Source organism: Rhynchophorus ferrugineus, unplaced genomic scaffold, assembly GCF_030347505.1.
Source record: "Rhynchophorus ferrugineus isolate W39M unplaced genomic scaffold, kcgeb_rfMv2 rfM9, whole genome shotgun sequence".
Taxonomy (NCBI): domain Eukaryota; kingdom Metazoa; phylum Arthropoda; class Insecta; order Coleoptera; family Curculionidae; genus Rhynchophorus; species Rhynchophorus ferrugineus.
The window spans coordinates 9,536,863-9,556,448 of NW_027472588.1; the positions used below are offsets into that span (position 1 = coordinate 9,536,863).

The 19,586-nt window shown below is 32.5% G+C and overlaps 3 protein-coding genes, 1 long non-coding RNA gene and 1 other non-coding gene across 10 annotated transcripts in view; 3 read left to right on the top strand and 2 right to left on the bottom strand.

Moving 5' to 3' along the window:
- Positions 1-46: 46 nt before the first annotated feature.
- LOC143201901 (protein RCC2 homolog) lies at positions 47-3,125 on the top strand. 3 transcript variants are annotated; one of them, XM_076413096.1, is made up of 9 exons: positions 47-304; positions 365-557; positions 759-943; positions 1,026-1,239; positions 1,360-1,472; positions 1,552-1,890; positions 2,045-2,179; positions 2,243-2,422; positions 2,481-3,125. In XM_076413096.1, the coding sequence occupies exons 2-9, from the start codon at positions 419-421 to the stop codon at positions 2,610-2,612; spliced, it is 1,437 nt and encodes a 478-aa protein (XP_076269211.1). In that variant the 5' UTR covers positions 47-304; positions 365-418; the 3' UTR covers positions 2,613-3,125. The 3 variants fall into 3 exon arrangements, with proteins under 3 accessions (XP_076269211.1, XP_076269212.1, XP_076269213.1); XM_076413097.1 differs by having other exon boundaries at positions 104-304; positions 376-557; XM_076413098.1 differs by having other exon boundaries at positions 183-304; positions 357-557.
- A 4,224-nt stretch (positions 3,126-7,349) lies between these two features.
- GatA (glutamyl-tRNA(Gln) amidotransferase subunit A, mitochondrial) lies at positions 7,350-9,424 on the bottom strand. Its single transcript, XM_076413095.1, has 8 exons — positions 9,263-9,424; positions 8,991-9,215; positions 8,671-8,933; positions 8,378-8,617; positions 8,171-8,318; positions 7,905-8,122; positions 7,651-7,853; positions 7,350-7,594 (listed from the first exon to the last, which is right to left on the bottom strand). Exons 1-8 carry the CDS (start codon positions 9,293-9,295, stop codon positions 7,437-7,439), a joined length of 1,488 nt encoding a protein of 495 aa, XP_076269210.1. The 5' UTR covers positions 9,296-9,424; the 3' UTR covers positions 7,350-7,436.
- Positions 9,425-9,530: 106 nt separating this feature from the next.
- Mondo (MLX interacting protein mondo) overlaps positions 9,531-19,586 on the top strand; it is a 72,857-nt gene continuing 62,801 nt past the window's right edge. For 3 of the 4 annotated variants that reach the window (XM_076413068.1, XM_076413069.1, XM_076413071.1), the window contains exon 1: positions 9,535-10,097. In XM_076413068.1, coding sequence (XP_076269183.1) covers positions 9,787-10,097 — 311 coding nt within the window. In that variant the 5' untranslated portion in view covers positions 9,535-9,786. Of the gene's footprint in view, positions 10,098-19,586 lie in introns of all 4 variants that reach the window. The other variant, XM_076413070.1, reaches the window with a different exon arrangement.
- Positions 9,748-15,869, bottom strand: LOC143201919 (uncharacterized). Its single transcript, XR_013007047.1, has 2 exons — positions 15,736-15,869; positions 9,748-15,680 (listed from the first exon to the last, which is right to left on the bottom strand). It is a non-coding gene; the product is annotated as an uncharacterized LOC143201919 (long non-coding RNA).
- On the top strand, positions 15,120-15,221 carry LOC143203285 (U6 spliceosomal RNA). Its single transcript, XR_013007309.1, has one exon. It is a non-coding gene; the product is annotated as a U6 spliceosomal RNA (small nuclear RNA).

Here is a 19,586-nt window from a genome sequence, read left to right on the forward strand (position 1 = left end):
AATAGGAAGAATAGGACAGCATAAATTGTCTGCTAAAATCAACGACATACGTTCGAAATATAAAAGCATTAGGAGGATGGCACAGGAACTTCAAATTAATAACATTTATGTTGGTAATAAGTAGAACATTTTCTAAAGGAAAAATACCGTTAATAAAAAAAGAGAGAAGTGGGAGATATAATAAATCCGCTTGGGGACGCAAGGGCAGGTACGCTGACTCGTCTACAAGGGAATTTTTAGCCATTTTGTTTTTGTGTCTGTCGTACCGGGGAGCGTGGAGGCCCAAAAACACCTGTAATTAAATGTAAGTATTTTAAAATGTAAAGAAATTAAAGGTTATGGAATTGATTTGAAAGATTAATAGTTTTGTAATAGAATAGCCGGTTAGTAAACGTAGACAAAGGAGAAAGCCTGCGATATGTCCACCAAGAGGAAGAAGGCGCCTACAAAAAAACCGGCAGCAAAGAAGGTTCGAAGGAAGGAGGACACCGATGATTCTGATCTCAGCGATGGAACTGATGGTGATGTTACTCAGCCCGATGAAGTTCTTATTGCGGGTAAATTTTCAAAATATTCAATTTTAAAATTGTCAAAAGGATTATTTCAAAACATGTTTTTGAAGAACTGTTTTATTTAAAATTTGTTGGTGTTGGGGGATGCTAATGGATATATTTTAAATATGGAGTTAATTAAAATATTATTTTTATTCTGAAAAAACTTATAATTACTGTGGCGTATATTTCCTTGTAATAAAATAGGCCACGGAGATGTTTTGGATGAGTTGAGCCCTTTACCTCAAGAACTACTGAATACTCTGCTTAAACCAGTAGGACAACTAATATTTAGTGGAGGTGTAAATTGGGATCATGCAGGAAAAAAGGAATTTAAAGGTGTAAAAATAGTTCCTAATTTGTGGATACCCCATCGGTTTGGTGATTGGAAGGTTTGTGTTTTTATGACAAGTTTTTATTGTTTTTTAATACATGTGGGAATTAATCAATTTAATTTGTTGTTATTAAATAAAGGTTCGTTTGGCTGTCAGTGGTTGTACAGCTGCTCACAGTGTCTTGGTTGATAAAGATGGAAAGACATACACATTTGGGAGGAATCCTCATGGCCAATTGGGTTTAGATAATACAACAACCACCTCTAAACCACAACTTGTTCCGGGTTTGGATAAAATGAATGTAATTAATGCTGCATGTGGTCGGCATCATACATTGTTTCTAACTGACACTGGTAAGTATTTGTGTTAATAAATTATCATATAACTGTAATATGAAAATATGGCAGCATTTATATGATTATTTCAGGTTTTGTTTTTTTGACAAAAAATAACTTGTAGTTGTAAATGTTTAGGAACCGTGTATGCTTGTGGAGATAATAGATCTGGACAGTGTGGGGTTGGCAATCTGCAACCTCAAATTTTGACTCCAACTAGAATCAACTACAGAGGACCGCCAATTGTTAAGGTATATTTCTAAATATGTTGTGCAAGGAAATTAATATATACGATAGACATTTTTTTTAATGAATTATGGATATTTTTAGATTGGTTGTGGAGCTGAGTTCTCTGTCATTCTTGATATTAAAGGTGGTCTGCATACCTTTGGTTTACCAGAGTACGGACAGTTGGGTCACAACACTGATGGAAAATATTTTAAGACCTCCACCAAGTTATGTTTTAACTATCAAACCAGTCCAAAGCGTGTGGTTTTATACATTGAAAAAAGCAAGGATGGTCATGTCTCTCCAGTAGATGTAACTGAAATAGTGGATTTCAGTTGTGGACCAAATCACACTGTGGCCATCGACAGCAGGAAGAGAGCTTTCTCTTGGGGATTTGGAGGTTTTGGAAGGTTGGGTCACGCGGAACAAAAAGACGAAATGGTGAGTACATTAGGCTACCGAATCGTTAAAATTTCATGTACTTTTTTAAGAAAGTCAACTGCAAAGAAGGTGGAAAACACAAAGGATAGATACATTCTGTAAATTTTTGACTGTAGTGACATCAATAATTAATATTCATTATTATAAATTCTAGGTTCCAAGACTGATAAAGTACTTTGACAGTCAATCTCGTGGCGTCCGTTCAGTTCACTGTGGTTCTACATATACGCTAGCCGTGACTGAATTTAACGGTTTGTTCTTATTCGGACAAACCAAACGTACAGGCGAAGTAAGTAATGAACGCTTGTTTGGTTGGAGATGCAGTTTTATTATAATGGTTGTCTTTTTTTAGGCCAATATGTATCCGAAACCAGTTCAGGATTTGGCTGGTTGGAATATAAGTCACGTGGGAACCAGTCATACTTCCATAGTTATCGCCGCTGATGAAACTTGTATAGCCTGGGGCGCTTCTCCAACTTATGGGGAATTAGGCCTTGGTGACATGCAAAAAAGTACTACAGTCCCTAAAGAAGTAAGTACATGATGTTTTTACTTATGTGAGGACGTGATCGTGATTTATGGTGTTCCAGGTAACGAGAATGCAAGGTATTAAAGTGACCGGCCTGTCGATGGGCTACTGGCACACTTTGATAATCGCTGCCGAAGACACTCCCGAACAAATAGCTAAACTGGAAGCCATGAAAAAATATGAGGTACTCTAGAGGGCTAAGTTACTTATTACAAAAAAAAACAATATATGGTTATAATAATAGCATTTAAATGTCACTCTTTTTTGCCCTCCTTCATCGTTTCGTCATAGTCCATGTAACTTAGAACGTTGGTAATTGGAATATTTTTCGCGACTGATTTCGATCGGGAAACTTACCAAATATTAAGGAACCGTACCTATGATGTTTATTGTCAATTTTAGTGAAGGATCTGTTGTGACGAATAATTTTTACACGTTTTTTTATTAATCTAACGGCTATACGAAAAAGGGAAGAACCGTCTGTATACTTCGGATATAGACATAAGAATACAAATAGGTTTTAGGAGTTTTACGATTCTTATTCATAGTTCTCAGTATTTTCCGTTTTTTTTTTATCTTTTACATGTCTTTCCTTTTATATACATATTTATGATGTAGGTAATTTGTGTTATAAGGAAGTTGTGTTAGTATGATATTTTTATAATTTTTGATTCACATTTTCCCTAATAAACTCACATTTATATTAGCTCTTTTGTTTTTTTTTTCTTGTTCCTAAATATTTGGGAAAACTGAACTTTATGTTACTTATTAAAGAATTTGTTGAAAAATGAATATAAAGGTAGGATGATACCGTGGAAACCCTTACTGTATGGCTCTGTGAAAAAATATGCAGTAGAAAGTAATACATAAAAAGACCGGTCTTTTTTCATATTTATTGAAAAATAAAGGTTTTCCCGTTTAGCCATAACTGGTAAAACAATTACTTTATTCTTACATTTTACCATAAAAAAATGTTTTTGGGGCTTTCCAACCGTTCGTGAAACTTTGACCATGATTTTTCCCGTATGGCTATACGTGATTCGCTGCAGCTGCAAAACTATTCATGCCAATTAATCATGGGAAGATGGAGCTTTGGAAAAAATCATGAAATATCACGAAGATGTTGTGATGTTACGTGTATTTATTTTTTGTTGAACACGCGATATCTAAACAGAAAAGCCTTTACTCCTAAAAATGTTTAAGATACTTTGTAGATTTTTGGCCCTCTGTTATATTCAAGCATCTGAACACTGACCTATTTTGGGGAAATCATCGAATCAAAAGACCGCTCACGTTTATCGCTTGCTGGTTTGCAGTTTTTCATCAAACTTCATCAAACAATAGACTGTTGGTGCTACAGGACTTCGAATATTTACCAAATATCACCCACTGTTGATAGCCGACCAGCGCTGTACATAAGAACTCACAGAATAAGTATTCGAAAGAGACAGACGTATTTTACTCTTGATTTTAATATTTCTTCTCTCTCAGAAAGCATTCGAAATTCTCGTCATCTGAATTTTGGGCGGTCAGGCTTGTTACTCTAAGATACCACTTTCTTCTGTATTACTCATTTCAAATACTTGGTCGGAAGATCCATGTCTATCTAGTCGAGAGTCTATTCTCCATTAATTTTCTAATTACCCTACCACATGCATTCATTTTTTAAATTTTTGTCAATACTTTGCTGCCTTTTGAGACCAACTTTACAGCTCTGTTATATCAAGTTTAAACGTGAGTGCTTATTCCAATAGCATCCCGATGACGGTTGGTCACATGGCAATAGAAATATATCAGGACTTCAGCTCTTAAGGCGTTTAACAGGAAGCCAATGAAATACTAACATAAAACATACATCACCGAGTATTTTTGCATATTGCACCAAATTCGTATGCAAAAAAACATACGAATTATATATAAATATGAGAACGTTACATGAAATGATAAAACTTACCTAATCAATAATCTTAAGATATAATTTTATTTGTTGCTAACAGCAACATGTAGCTTTATATTTCCTTTCAGTTGCGAAAAAAGAATATGATAATATACGATCGTTTTTTTTTCTTGTTCCTAAATATTTGGGAAAACTAAACTATATGTTACTTATTACAGAATTTGTTATTAAAAAAAATGAATATAAAGGTAGGATGATACCGTGGAAACCCTTACTGTATGGCTCTGTGAAAAAATATGCGGTAGAAAGTAATACATAAAAAGACCGGTCTTTTTTCATATTTATTGAAAAATAAAGGTTTTCCAGTTTAGCCATAACTGGTAAAAGAATTACTTTATTCTTACAATTTGCCATAAAAAATGTTTTTGGGGCTTTTCAACCGTTCTTGAAACCTTGACCATGATTTTTCCCGTATGGCTATACGTGGTTTGCTGCAGCTGCAGAAAAACTATTCATGCCAATTAATCATGGGAAGATGGAGCTTTGGAAAAAATCATGAAATATCACGAAGATGTTGTGATGTTACGTGTATTTATTTTTTGTTGAACACGCGATATCTAAACAGAAAAGCCTTTACTCCTAAAAATGTTTAAGATACTTTGTAGATTTTTGGCCCTCTGTTATATTCAAGCATCTGAACACTGACCTATTTTGGGGAAATCATCGAATCAAAAGACCGCTCACGTTTATCGCTTGCTGGTTTGCAGTTTTTCATCAAACTTCATCAAACAATAGACTGTTGGTGCTACAGGACTTCGAATATTTACCAAATTTCACCCACACAGCGCCATACATAAGAACTCACAGAACAAGTATCCGAAAGAGACAGACGTATTTTAGTCTTGATTTTAATATTTCTTCTCTCTAAGAAAGTATTCGAAATTCTCTTCATCTGAATTTTGGGCGATCAGGTTTATTACTCTAAGATACCACTTTCTTCTGTATTACTCATTTCAAATACTTGGTCGGAAGATCCATCTCTAGTCGAGAGTCTATTCTCCATTAATTTTCTAATTACCCTACCACATGCATTCATTTTTTTTAATTTGTCAATGCTTTGCTGCCTTTTGAGGCCAACTTTACAGCTCTGTTATACCAAATTTAAACGTGAGTACTTATTCCAATAGCATCCCGATGACGGTTAGTCACATGGCAATAGAAATATATCAGGACTTCAGCTCTTAAGGCGTTTAACAGGAAGCCAATGAAATACTAACATAAAACATACATCACCGAGTATTTTTGCATATTGCACCAAATTCGTATGCAAAAAAACATACGAATTATATATAAATATGAGAACGTTACATGAAATGATAAAACTTACCTAATCAATAATCTTCAGATATAATTTTATTTGTTGCTAACAGCAACATGTAGCTTTATATTTCCTTTCAGTTGCGAAAAAAGAATATGATAATATACGATCGTTTTTTTTTCTTGTTCCTAAATATTTGGGAAAACTAAACTATATGTTACTTATTACAGAATTTGTTATTAAAAAAATGAATATAAAGGTAGGATGATACCGTGGAAACCCTTACTGTATGGCTCTGTGAAAAAATATGCGGTAGAAAGTAATACATAAAAAGACCGGTCTTTTTTCATATTTATTGAAAAATAAAGGTTTTCCAGTTTAGCCATAACTGGTAAAACAATTACTTTATTCTTACAATTTGCCATAAAAAATGTTTTTGGGGCTTTTCAACCGTTCTTGAAACCTTGACCATGATTTTTCCCGTATGGCTATACGTGGTTTGCTGCAGCTGCAGAAAAACTATTCATGCCAATTAATCATGGGAAGATGGAGCTTTGGAAAAAATCATGAAATATCACGAAGATGTTGTGATGTTACGTGTATTTATTTTTTGTTGAACACGCGATATCTAAACAGAAAGGCATGACCTTTATTCCTAAAAATGTTTAAGATACTTTGTATATTTTTGGCACTCGATTATATTCAAGCATCTGAACACTGACCTATTTTGGGGAAATCATCGAATCAAAAGACCGCTCACGTTTATCGCTTGCTGGTTTGCAGTTTTTCATCAAACTTCATCAAACAATAGACTGTTGGTGCTACAGGACTTCGAATATTTACCAAATTTCACCCACACAGCGCCATACATAAGAACTCACAGAACAAGTATCCGAAAGAGACAGACGTATTTTAGTCTTGATTTTAATATTTCTTCTCTCTCAGAAAGCATTCGAAATTCTCGTCATCTGAATTTTGCTCGATCAGGCTTCTTACTCTAAGATACCACTTTCTTCTGTATTACTCATTTCAAATACTTGGTCGGATGATCCATCTATAGTCGAGAGTCTATCCTCCATTAATTTTCTAATTACCCTACCACATGCATTCATTTTTTTAAATTTGTCAATGCTTTGCTGCCTTTTGAGGCCAACTTTACAGCTCTGTTATATCAAGTTTAAACGTGAGTGCTTATTCCAATAGCATCCCGATGACGGTTCGTCACATGGCAATAGAAATCTATCAGGACTTCAGCTCTTAAGGCGTTTAACAGGAAGCCAATGCAATACTAACATAAAACATACATGTACATATGAAGTACATCACAACGAGTATTTTTGCATATTGCACCAAATGTAATACAAACGAATTATATATAAATATGAGAACGTTACATGAAATGGTAAAACTTACCTAATCAATAATCTTCAGATATAATTTTATTTGTTGCTAGTAGCAACATGTAGCTTTATATTTCCTTTCAGTTGCGAAAAAAGAATATGATAATATACTGATCGCAACCTGTTCGGTGGAGTTCGGTAATGATTTATTTTGTGAACTTTATAGTAGATAGCGGCGTACTACATATATGATATACTAAAATTATAATTTATGCAGACAAATAATGTTTTATGTCATTTCTAAATGAATTCAAAGGCTATAAGAAAGGGGAGAACAGTCTGTATACTTGAGATATGGAAATAAGAATACAAACATAACTTACGAATTGTACGCTTTTTATTCATACTTCTCAGTATTTTCAGTTTTTTTTAACTTTTTTTAAATGGGGTTTTTTCTTGCTCCTAAATATTATTTACATAATGGGGAAACTGGACTATATTTTCGATATATTTCGCTACCGCTAGCAGCATTGGCTCGCTTAAATTGCGACCCATCAACTGTAAACTGATTGGTAAACCTTCTCCTGATAACTTTATAGGTATACTAATAGCAGGAACTCCTAAAAAATAATAAGTGGACGCATACTAAAGTAAATGCAAAATAGAACCATATTACCTGCCATATTTGCTGGCTGAGTACAATAATCTTGTAAAGCGCACTGATCTCTATTAGTTTTTTGTACAAAATCCTTATATAAAGGAGCCGTGGTCAGGGTTGTTGGGGTTAACAATAACTGAACTTCCTCCCAAACTTTATGAAAATCATCAGCAATCATCCGTCTTACCTTTAAAGCTTTGTTGAAGTACTTCTCATAATTCCTAAATTGATACAGTTTAATTACCAACATTGGCCAAAAATTTTAAATTTACCTGGTAAGTAAAAAGAAATTTCCTGTTAGTATTCTGTTTCTAACTACCTCATTGAAACCCTCACTACGACTGGTGGCATATAACTTATCTGTTGAAGAATTTTCTTCTGCTCTGTATCCATATTCAACACCATCATATCTAGACATATTGCTTGCCACTTCACATTGATTCAGTATCGAGTAACAAACAATACTGTGTTCAGTGTTGGGCATGGATACCTTAAAAATGAATTAACAACAAAACCATCAACACCACAAAATATGTACCTCTTTAATGACAGCTCCACTACTTTGTAAAATGTTTGCTACTTCATTCCATGTATCATATACAGCTTGGCTTAAATGTTCATTGTAATATTCCTTGGGAATTCCTATTTTTAAGTCTTTCAGGGTCATTTTCTGGGCTGGAGGCAGCCTGAAAAAATCTACGTCATGGAACTTTTACTGGGTTAATATTAGTTTAAACTGACCAACCTAATTTTTTTATATGGTTTTGAAATAGATGTTGAATCATTTTGATCATATCCAGCTATACCATTTAATATGCTTACACAGTCATCTACTGTTCTAGTTAAAATACCAGGAACATCCATTGAATTTACTAATGGTATAAGTCCATATCTAGATACCAGACCATATGTTGGCTTCAAACCAACAATACCACAATATGATGATGGGTTTCTTGTTGATCCTCCCGTATCTGAACCTATAGCACTAATATTATTGTTGTGAGAGGAAAACATCATATAAAATAATGAATATAATACCCATAACATATCCCTGTGGCAACTGCAATACTACTTCCTCCACTACTACCACCTGTAATATGAAAATTATCATCATCCTGATAACCCCAAATATTTTTTGATGGTCCAAATATTGAATCAACAGTTCCTGAACCCATGGCAAACTGATCTAAATTGGATTTTCCTATAAGTACTGTTCCATTTTGCTCCAGTCTTTCCACTACTGTTGCGTTGTAAGTAGGTATAAAATTTTCTAGCATTTTTGATGCGCAAGTTGTTACTACCTGTGTTTATATATCACTTAAATAATCAATCTTATATGTTATATTCTGGTAAAATACCTCTTTTGTACAAAAATTATCTTTAATAGCAATTGGAATACCGTCAAGTTCTGATATTGGTTTATCTTTTTCATGGCGTTCTTGTGAAAGATTTGACTGTTTCCTAGCCAAGTTCTCAGTTACTGTTATAAAAGGATTATATTTTTTATATTCTTGTGCTCGTTTTAATGCAATATCAGTTAATTGGTTAACTGTTATAGCTTTTTCAGCCAATAATCTAAAAACCTTAATTATATTATTATGACAATTTATTTAGATAAAAAGCTTCTTACTATTTTTATGTTGGTATTTAATATCTTATCCATTAATAATTATCTATTTTACAATTAAATAATAAAAATATAATATAGGTTATATTATTTGAGGTTGTGTTCTTCATATGTTCCTCTTTTAAAGTCGTACAAAGTCTATGAAGATATATGGCTAACTTAGCTTGACTTTTATAATAGCTATGTTATTTTAGAATGCTACATTTTTCAAGTAAAAAGATTAGATAAGTAATTATTCTATATACACAGAGATGTCGGGCCATAACTATTTAATGACGTAATTTATCTGACAGATGTCATTAGTGCTAAGCGAGACTTGAGATTGGTCTATCTATGATTCGTACAACGTTATTTTTGTTCTCGAGTTCGTAATAAAAGTTATTTATGGAAAAGTAATAATTTTGTGGAAGGCTGATGTGACCTTTTTATCAGTCCTTGATCTTCTTCGTGGTGATAACATTAGATCTCCAGTTATTGTTACCAGTATAGTGTGCGCCGTTTGTTAAAGTGAAATGCTTATACATTAAATGTCGCAGTACATTGTCAACAAAACAGAAATTATGTCGTATATGGTAGAACATAAAAGACTAGATAAGCCTGGCAGAGAATCTATTCATTCTGGACAGTTTATGGTATCTCAGTTTGAAGCTGAAGAACAAGATGATGAAGACAATGTTGCAGTTCCTATACCTGAAGTTATTGATAACAAGATTATTGTACCAGTAAAGCCATTTATACAAGGACCTTTGGATTATATAAATGACAAGGTGAATCCCAACCCAGTAGGAATTGACACAAGCTTATCCAAGCTATTCCAATGTATGTCTTTGGCTTATAGGTGAGTACTTATATTTAGTAATCCATTATAACTACCAGCTAAATTAGTTTCATGTGCTCATATTAACTATCATGTGCCAATACAATTGATTTAGTAATTATACAATTTATATAAGTAACAAACATGTTTTTGAAACATCTTTTGTATGAAAATTCTTCATTTATATTATATACACATATTTTTTTATTTGAACAACTACCAATAGTAACATTATTTATTAAATCAGAATAATTGAATTAAAAATTATTGAAATAATATAATTAGGTATTTGTACATGTATTTTAAATGTTTAATTTTCAAAGTTTCAAAGTAATATATGACATCTCAATTGTGCCATATGTTTTATGTTGTTACATGTTATGTTTCTTGTATTAATTGTGTTAGGAATTATTTAAATTGTGATAACAAACAACATATAAACAATCTGAAGCGCCAGGTGATGATTTTTTGTTTACTTTTATAGCATCTTTTTTCAAATACTACTAATATTAGTGGCTAATATTTATGTAATTCTAATGAATTTTGCTTTATTTTTTTTTTGGAAATTGATGGACACATAGTTTATAATATACATATATACAGTATATAGTTTAACTAATATTTTATAGAATTATTTTTTTGTTATGTGATTACCGATACTATAGTGTATTTAATGATCTTTGTCATTTAAATGTCATATTTTAATTAATATTTTTAATTGATTTTTGGCCTGATATGTTGAATATATATTATTACTGGCTTGTTATTGTGGGAGTTGGTAGAATGTTTTGAAGCGTAAAATATGGGAATTTTGGTTTATTTTTAGACTAAATGTAAATCAAAATTAAAATAAATTGGAGTTTGAACCCTGCATTATGCATTTGTGCATTGCCTGAGCCAAATAGTCGCCAGTATAGCGCCAGTGCTGTGATATAACTCCAACTTGGCCCAATTATTCATCTTATTTATTATTATATGGAACACAGCGATATTATAAATGACATGTTTAATTCAGTAGCATTAATTGCACCAATTGTAAATACTTTTTTTTTTAATTTACCAAATATCCAACAATATTTTATCTATTCTATATAAATGTCTAGGTCAGTTAGTAAAGTCAATTACATCCTACTATAGGAATATTTTCAATAGGAGTTTACTTTAATTGAAATTTGATCATGCTTTTATTCGATAACCGTTTTTATTTATCTTTTCATACAAGGATCTTTAACAAAGATACACGAAATATGTTAGTGTAGGAAAAATGAATTTTGACAGTGACAGGGCTTAAGAAATAGCGTACAGTATTAGTATTGAGGTGAACCTATTCGGTCTCAGAAGTGTTTTTGTATTAAATACGATTTTAGCGAAAGGTTATTATGCTATCTCGATGTTTATAAATGTAGATAGCAGCTGGTATAAATAAACTTCTCAAATTTTGTTTATGGCCTCCCCCCTATGTGCTTATATTTGATGTAAAATTAAGTATGTACATGTACTTTGCTGTGTAACTTAACTCATTTCTTATCAAAGCACTCGTTCCTAGCAGAGATAAAATGCATAATGTTAGAGTTTTGGAAATGGTTAAAGACAATGATAAAAAATATTTAAAAACAAATTTATATTAACATTATATAATATGTTAACCATTTTATCAGGAGTGAAGACTTCTTCTACAGAAAAGCATCTTTTTTGATGATGAAATTCTAATACACTTTTTAAGATGCACTTTAAATAATCTGCAAATGTCGGGTTGTCAATGTCAACCAAAGTTATCCTGGTTTATGTTGTATATATGTCTTGTAATACACATTTTATCCATTGATTTATATTGAATTAGAAATATGTTATTTGTTTATGTCGACATGTTATTGTCCATTGTGTTTAATTTTATCTTTGTTGATCATAGATATACATTTTATGTTAATGTTGTCTTCACTTTTTTCACTTTATAATTTCAGGGCATTTGCCTAACATCCATTTATAAGAAAAAAATAATTTTTAACATGTTAGCAATTATCTAAAAATAGGGTAATATTTTTAACAATTGCTTCTGCTGTTCTCTTGTTTCAATATTAACCTTTTTTTGTTTTTGGACCTACAAATATTTTCTTTACATTGTTGAAATATTAAGTTTACTCTAGGCGGCGTTGGTACTAAACATTTTTGTTTGATGCTACAGGGAGGAACGGTTCCCGTTAGATGTCCTGTTGTGTTTGTGATACGGGGTGCATAACTTTATTTTTTATGATTTGACATTAAATATAACACAACGAAAATTATTAAATATCATATTTTTGTAATTATCATAAACATTTTGCCCATTTAAGTTATTTATAGACGCCAACTTCGTCGTATTAAGATTATTTGTAGGCTGAATTGGGGCCACTAATCCGGTAATTGTTGGCAGACCCATAATAACATTGTGTCCGTCCAGGCCGTCTCGAAAATAGATTCGATTTCGCGTAGAAGGGCGCCTAAATAAAACTATAAAACAAATGAAGTCGTTTGACGATATTAATCGGAACTCGTTAAACAGCGTTTATAGATGGGACTTTCACAGCTTCATTATGCCGTTTTCGTCTTCACTGGAGATTAATAAAGGATTTACATCGGTGTAATATTGAAATTAAATTTCCTTTTTGACGGCAACTAGTACCCAAATTGTTATTAGTTGGGATTCTACGGAAATTTACGAAAAGTAGCGATGTCACATAGGCGTAGGTTAATACTTGCACGTGAATAGTTATTTTTTAAAATGATTGTGAATACGATTCTCAGAAACTTACTTGTTACATATAATTGTATATAGCTCTGGGGCATTACCGCTTATTATTACGAGTGAATATAAATTCATTCGATCCCACCGACGTCAGAGAAATGAACGGTATTCCCAATTTTTAATTAATTCTTTTACCAGTCTTCTACATCATATGTGTGTTGTTCGTTTTTTGTATAGCTATATATCAATTCTTCTGTAACTATGTGATTAAGAAAAATCTTGTTTTTTAATTTATTTTTTAAAGATATTAAAGTAGCAATTATGTATAAGTGTTAACATGATGATTATATTTATCGAATAGAAAATGTCGATAATATTAAAGAAAAATATTATCAGGTTTATCGAGTCCGAGAATTTTTATTTCATTTAAATGGTTGTTTTATCGGTTTGAGCTGAGAAATATGTATTTGAAGGAAAACTTAAATACCGAAATGTTTTTTTTTGATCTAACATTTAGAAGGCAATGTCCTTTAATACATTCATACAGTAAACAAGAAACCTAATAATTGTTAACGATAGATTTTAGTGACGAAATGCTTTCGAATGTAAACCTACGATGTAACTTGGATCTAGTCTAAATAAAATTCATGTGTTTTCAGCACTATCTTTTGTTAACAAATAAAATAACTCAATATTGTTTAAGTGATGTTCCTGCCTTTTAAAAATTGTCTCGTAGTTATTGTTGATACGTCACACTGTCATAAAGACGGCTTTGAATGAGGTTTGTCTTAAAGATATTGTCTTATTTGGCGACTAGAGCAAGCTGTAGGCCAACTTCCAGTTTTCATTGTCCCTTTTAAATCAAATGCATTGTTTACAACGAGCTACAATTTAAAAATAACGTAGATAACTAATACATGATGATTTTTAACCTCGATTTCTATTACACAATATTAATTCATCAGTTACTGGGTCGGTATTCGGGTTTGTCCACCAGCCAGGAGAACAAATATCATCAGCATTCGAACATTCAGTTACAAACGTAAAAGGAGAAATATATTTATATTTTATAGGCATTTTATTTAAATAGATGTTATGCGCCTATAAATTTAAATGAAAGAACGAAGAACCGAGCACGTTTAATATCGTATTTATGAGACTCAAAGCCCACTTGACCCGTAAATATTGGAGAGGACGGTTAAAGTCACCAAAGCAGGTCATTTTTTTTTATGTTGACCCAAGAGTACGAAGATCGAAGATTTGTGAACTATTAATGTATCGAGACCGAATAATAACTGATGTGTTAAATGTGAGATATTGGACGAAAAGTCCTCGGTCTACTCATGTCGATACTCGACTCACTCGACTCGATAAACATTGTCAATTAATCGAAGTACTTTCTTTTGGCAGCGTTGTATTACTAACTAGTAACAACAAATAACAACTAACTAGTTGGTTTTAGTACAACCCTATATTTGCATGTCATAGGTCCAAATTAGCTTTATAATTGACTGATTAAACAATCTCTTTGGCCTTAGGCCAAGTTGGAGGTATCTTCTGACTAAACCGTTCTGAAAAAAAATTTCTTTGATTTTGGGTGTGATCTGCTCAGTTTTTATACATAAATATATAGTAAACAAGACCCATATAATATATATTTTGTTATAGTATGAATATGTAGTCAGGACAGGGAAGTTAAAGCCTATGCGTTATCAACAATAAATATGTTATATTTAACAATAATATTAGTTGTTACTCATATATGTTATAAAAAAGACAAAAGAACTAAGTAAGCATTACTCCAGTATTATTGAAGGACGAGGTGATTAAACGTACTGACTGACCATATAATATTTAAAAGCAACAAGTACCTTTCTTTGTTTGCAAACAAAAACGTTTAATTTCATTCGGTTCTTGGAAAACCGAGCGGGCATGGTGCAGAATAATCGTAATGATACATAATAACGCTCAATAATAAACAACTCGGAAAAAATGCCGCTGGTCCGGTGGAATATTTAAAATTCTTCAAATTTGTGTATATTTTAAATTGTTTTCGTTGATCGCTACGTCCGACACCCGATGACTAATTTTGGCGGCGGGATAATTGGAATTCGATTACTTTTTGTAACGTAAAGATGCAAAAACAAATACTTTCTTCCTTCTTAAGAATCGCGTTATGCAACATTGTTCGTAATAAAAATAGTGTCAGTTTACTGAATTGATATTTTAATTTCAAAATAGGAGTTTTTATGGCGTTGGACTTAATCGATATATTTCTTATTTCGATTATATTAAAACATGTTAACTCAATGGGTGCGATGGGTACTATTTATATTTTGAGCCTAATAATGAAAGAAATGAAAAGGTTAGCATGGCCCCTGCGTAAGGATGACACGCAAAATTATGAAGTGTTCCGCATTTTTAACAAACACATACTGAGTGTCGAAGATACAACTCGCAGAAACGACTACTCAACCTAGGAGAAACGATATATCAGTGTCTTCATCTAAAGAACCTAGATAAACTGATTAACTTCCTGACCGCAACAGGACTACTGCCAGATATATAATAATATTGTCTAATATCCTTAATATAAATATGATTTGCACCCACTTCTTGTATCATATATACTCCACTCGACAGTTTACGTATCTTTATTGGTTCATATACAACTGTATAATATCATATACGTACATTTACATATTTATATACCATATATCCTTATATTATCACTATCGTAAGTTGTACGAATTTTATATCTGTATAATTTTATATATTTTTATTTGCCATCTTATAATTTATACTTTATATCTCATACATTTAACTTTTAATTTATACTTTATATTAAACCGTATATTTAGTATTATACCTTACACTTTATACTTTAAATCTTACACTAATTAATTAATATTTCTTCATGTACTGTATCACTTATACTTTAACTGATGCGAATGTAATGTGTATTGTAAAACTGTGAGCAGACCCTAAATAGTCCAGGAGGCTAGTGCCTCATAATAAATAAATAAATAAGTCTTTGTGACACTTTTTCAATCAATGACTTCCTAACGCACAGAGAAATGATGGCTACACACATTACTTTTGGTAGGTGTAAAATCAGAGGTCTACAGAGGGCACCCATCAATTCGACCTTTTGGTCAATCAAATAGGTGGTTGTTTTAGCCGATGTATAAGAACTTATAACTATATGTTACTGTTATGTTGAAGAATGGTCCTTTGTTGTCATTTGTTTGTTCGTATTTCACGAAATACACATCACACAGTCACATGTCCACTTATTCCTAAAGAACAGGCGATCATTTCATCTTGGAAGAACCTTACAATGAATTCGTTACCTGTATATTTATCACTATCACATGTCATCCTGTAACCTATGTAATTTAATTTCTTGCAAAACTGTAGCTGATATATGTTTTTATTGTTTTATTCATTTTTTAACTGAAAATAAATAATGAGGGGAAGAAAAACGTTCGAAATATATTTCGTTGGTGTTGTTGTATTACATAGAGTCCAAGTTGTAATTGTACTAATATTAGTAGGGATGGTGGATGACATTCGCAAAGAACAGTGTAGAGATACATACATTATGAGTTTACTTTAATTTCAACGGAAATATTAAACATTCTACAATCAGTTATTTTGAAACATTTATCACATTGTTTTTTAAATATAGCTTGGGTACAAGTCCAATTTATAGTTGGATTGATATTAACATTGTTTTAATTTAGTATCATAAACAATATCAAAATAAACACCATATTTAGGTCCAAAAGTTTTGTTTTCTGGCACACTGAGTGGTGCAGAGTCAACTTTTAATTGCGGTTTCACCATTCTTGCCTAGTGTTGTCTTGTGGCTGACTTTTTCATGACCAACCAATGTCACATAGAGCTCTTCTTTTTTACCTGACAAGCAATGAAACGACAATGTTTAAAATGACCCTCCAGTCTATTCTGTATCAATCTCATTAAAATTTATATTTTAAAATCTATGAAACTAAAATCGACAATTGGATTATAAAAATGTACAAGTGACAGTCAACAAGATTTACAAAGTAGTTTAGTTTTATTTTAACTTAGGAAATACACACTGATGTATTAATCCCGTACTCGCCTTGCTTATGTTAATGCAAGTACAACAAAACAGTAATAAATTAATTTGTAAATGAGCATTCTAAGCATATCGAATGAGAGATATAATTCATAAAAAATTGGGACATGACTGAAAAGCATCACCATAAGTTTCTAAAAGTCTTTAATGAGGTTCGGCAACAGATTTCATCAAATCAAAGATAAAACAAATAACGTGATATTTAGTTTTCCATGATTATTCTGTGGATTAACTGTATATTTATTTATTTATTTATTAATTCAATTTTAAATGAAAAACTGTTAATTTACGTAGAGACATGTCAAAACCATTTAATTTAATAGTTAGTTTATGTTACAGCTGTTTCCACTGTTAATTTGTGTTTGTTTTGTATACTCTGTTACTGTTACAAACAGCTAATATATGGATTTTGATCACTTCAACCTCTTGGATTATTTAGTCAGTCGATCTACTGCTTAACGTGGGCTCTAGCCACGGTCCTGGGCACTAAGCAATCAACTTTAAGGAAGGGACCAATCTAGAGACCATCCAGAAGACATTTGGTTTTACCCAGTCTAGTTACTGGCGCGACTAGAATGATTTTGATTTTCTCAATTCTTTCAATTAATCTTTCCTACTGAAATTGGCAAACAATCTGTTCTATTAACTGGCTAACATTGTTTTCTGTATTTATTGGCTGAACACTAGATTGGTACTGGTCAAAAATATTATCAACAGAGACCGGGGCTATAAGAGCGTGCTCTGATGCTGAAGCTCACCATGAAAGTGAGCTTCAAAATCAGGGTTTCCGTCCTGAGGATAGAATTTGTAATGATTGCGAAACGTTGGCTAGTTTTTGCCAATAAACGCGTCTTCCATAGTTCAAATTTACAGTTTTGTTTCTCTTTACATATATTTGCTTTATTATTTTTAGCATTCGTTTATTATAGTTTGACACCAAACATTTATAGCATCCAAGTCCATCTGTACTAACACTGCTTGTCTCTAGAGAGTCTAGACTTGAATCAGCTGACGTCATTGGAAAGTTAATTCGAGTATTTGTAATTGTTCCCAATGGCTTGTCTCATGGAATAAAAAAAACAATATTTTTTTGAACATCATCTGCTGTTTCAGCTACGCAATTCTAATTCAAAGTATTCACCCAATATCTATTTACAACTGTGTCATATTATCTAATACAAGTCTAAACAAATTGCAGAGGGATTATTTTATTTTGGTTCTGAATGACATTTCTACAAACTACGATAATAATAATGCTCTGTAATATTATACATTGAACAATGAAACCGGCGACGTATCGGTATGTATATACTAGATATACGGGTGACGGACTGGGGTTATTTACTTACTTTTTTCTAGTGAAAACATCAAAGCCGTATTTGCAAAATCAATTTCGATATGTCAATATGACGAAAACGTGTCTTGCTAAGTGATATCGGCCGACGCTAACTATATTTTTGTGTTTACATGAACAGTGATTTTTGCTGTAATATAATATTGGCTGTTGCATTCTTCAACCTTTCGAAAGATGGTTTTACTAAATAGGATTTTGGGCTTTATTAGATGTCTCGGGGAATGGAGGTAAAACGAAATAAAATAGTGGTGTTTACATTATGTGAGCGTTATATATTGAAGTAATATAAAAATGTGGAAAATACAAAATAGATAAAACGCGATGGCAGCGGTGTTTCCTGAAGACGAGGCTTGGGCAGTCGATGGTGGCACGTCTAAACCAAACGATGGTCGAGTACTGAAAGAATGCAAATACCCTTCAATAACATTCCCGATAAACGTCTCGGGGTTGTCAGCTATTCGTTATCGGTTTCTAGTTGGCGCTGCTGACACCCCGCCCGTGTTCAACATCTAGGTTTATATTTCTAGGTATTTTGTAGACCGTTATTTCACTATGTAAAATTCGACATGCCTCAAGGTCGCTACAGGATATTGTTTTTTTTTTATTAAATATATTTCAATCACCCCAGAAGATATCCGGTGTTACCGGCCTGGTTACTGGCATGTCTTGGATTATATTCCTTGTCGGATTTTACACTCTTGCCTAAGACAATCACAAACATAAATTTACGACCATGCCCCAGCAGGATTTGAATCCGCGATTATCGCAACAGTTGCTGGACCATTTTGTCGCCTTTACCACTGCACCAACCAAGCCGGCTTCCTCCAAGTTGGTCAATCGCCACTCGGTAGGCTTAATATCCAGGAACGTGGTTCGAAGCCCAGGTAAAGCAGTAGGTCGAGTCCAGATAAACCCTCTTTGGTAAAAAGGAGACTCTAAAATGTAACAAAAAATTATTATTATTATTGTGTTGTACTTGCATCAATACACAAGAAAGACAAGTGTGGGATAGATAGATACATCAGTTTTCCCAAATTAAAATTAAATTAGATTGCTTAAGTTAAGAATAACACTTAAACACTATTCAATTTGATCTCTTGCATGTTGTCCAGTAGCTGTATTGTCTCCATGTTGCTGTGATCTAGTAACCTTATTTTATGTTTTTTTTAAAAAAATATTTTATAGCCTCCTTTTACCAACCATGGTTTTATCTGGACTGGACCTACAGTTTAACGTGGGCTCCGTCTAACGTGGTATTAAACTTATATGTGAAATATTATTCAACTTATTATCATCAAATGGACAAAA

Coding starts and splice junctions, on each gene's coding strand:
- GatA (XM_076413095.1), bottom strand. CDS start 9,295: ATGGATAAGATATTAAATACCAACATAAAAATA. Junction 8,319..8,377: donor AAACCATATAAAAAAATTAG/GTTGGTCAGTTT, acceptor AGATTTTTTCAG/GCTGCCTCCAGCCCAGAAAA. Junction 7,595..7,650: donor TCAGCCAGCAAATATGGCAG/GTAATATGGTTC, acceptor ATTATTTTTTAG/GAGTTCCTGCTATTAGTATA.
- LOC143201901 (XM_076413096.1), top strand. CDS start 419: ATGTCCACCAAGAGGAAGAAGGCGCCTACAAAAAAACCGGCAGCAAAG. Junction 1,240..1,359: donor ATTGTTTCTAACTGACACTG/GTAAGTATTTGT, acceptor GTAAATGTTTAG/GAACCGTGTATGCTTGTGGA. Junction 2,180..2,242: donor AAACCAAACGTACAGGCGAA/GTAAGTAATGAA, acceptor GTCTTTTTTTAG/GCCAATATGTATCCGAAACC.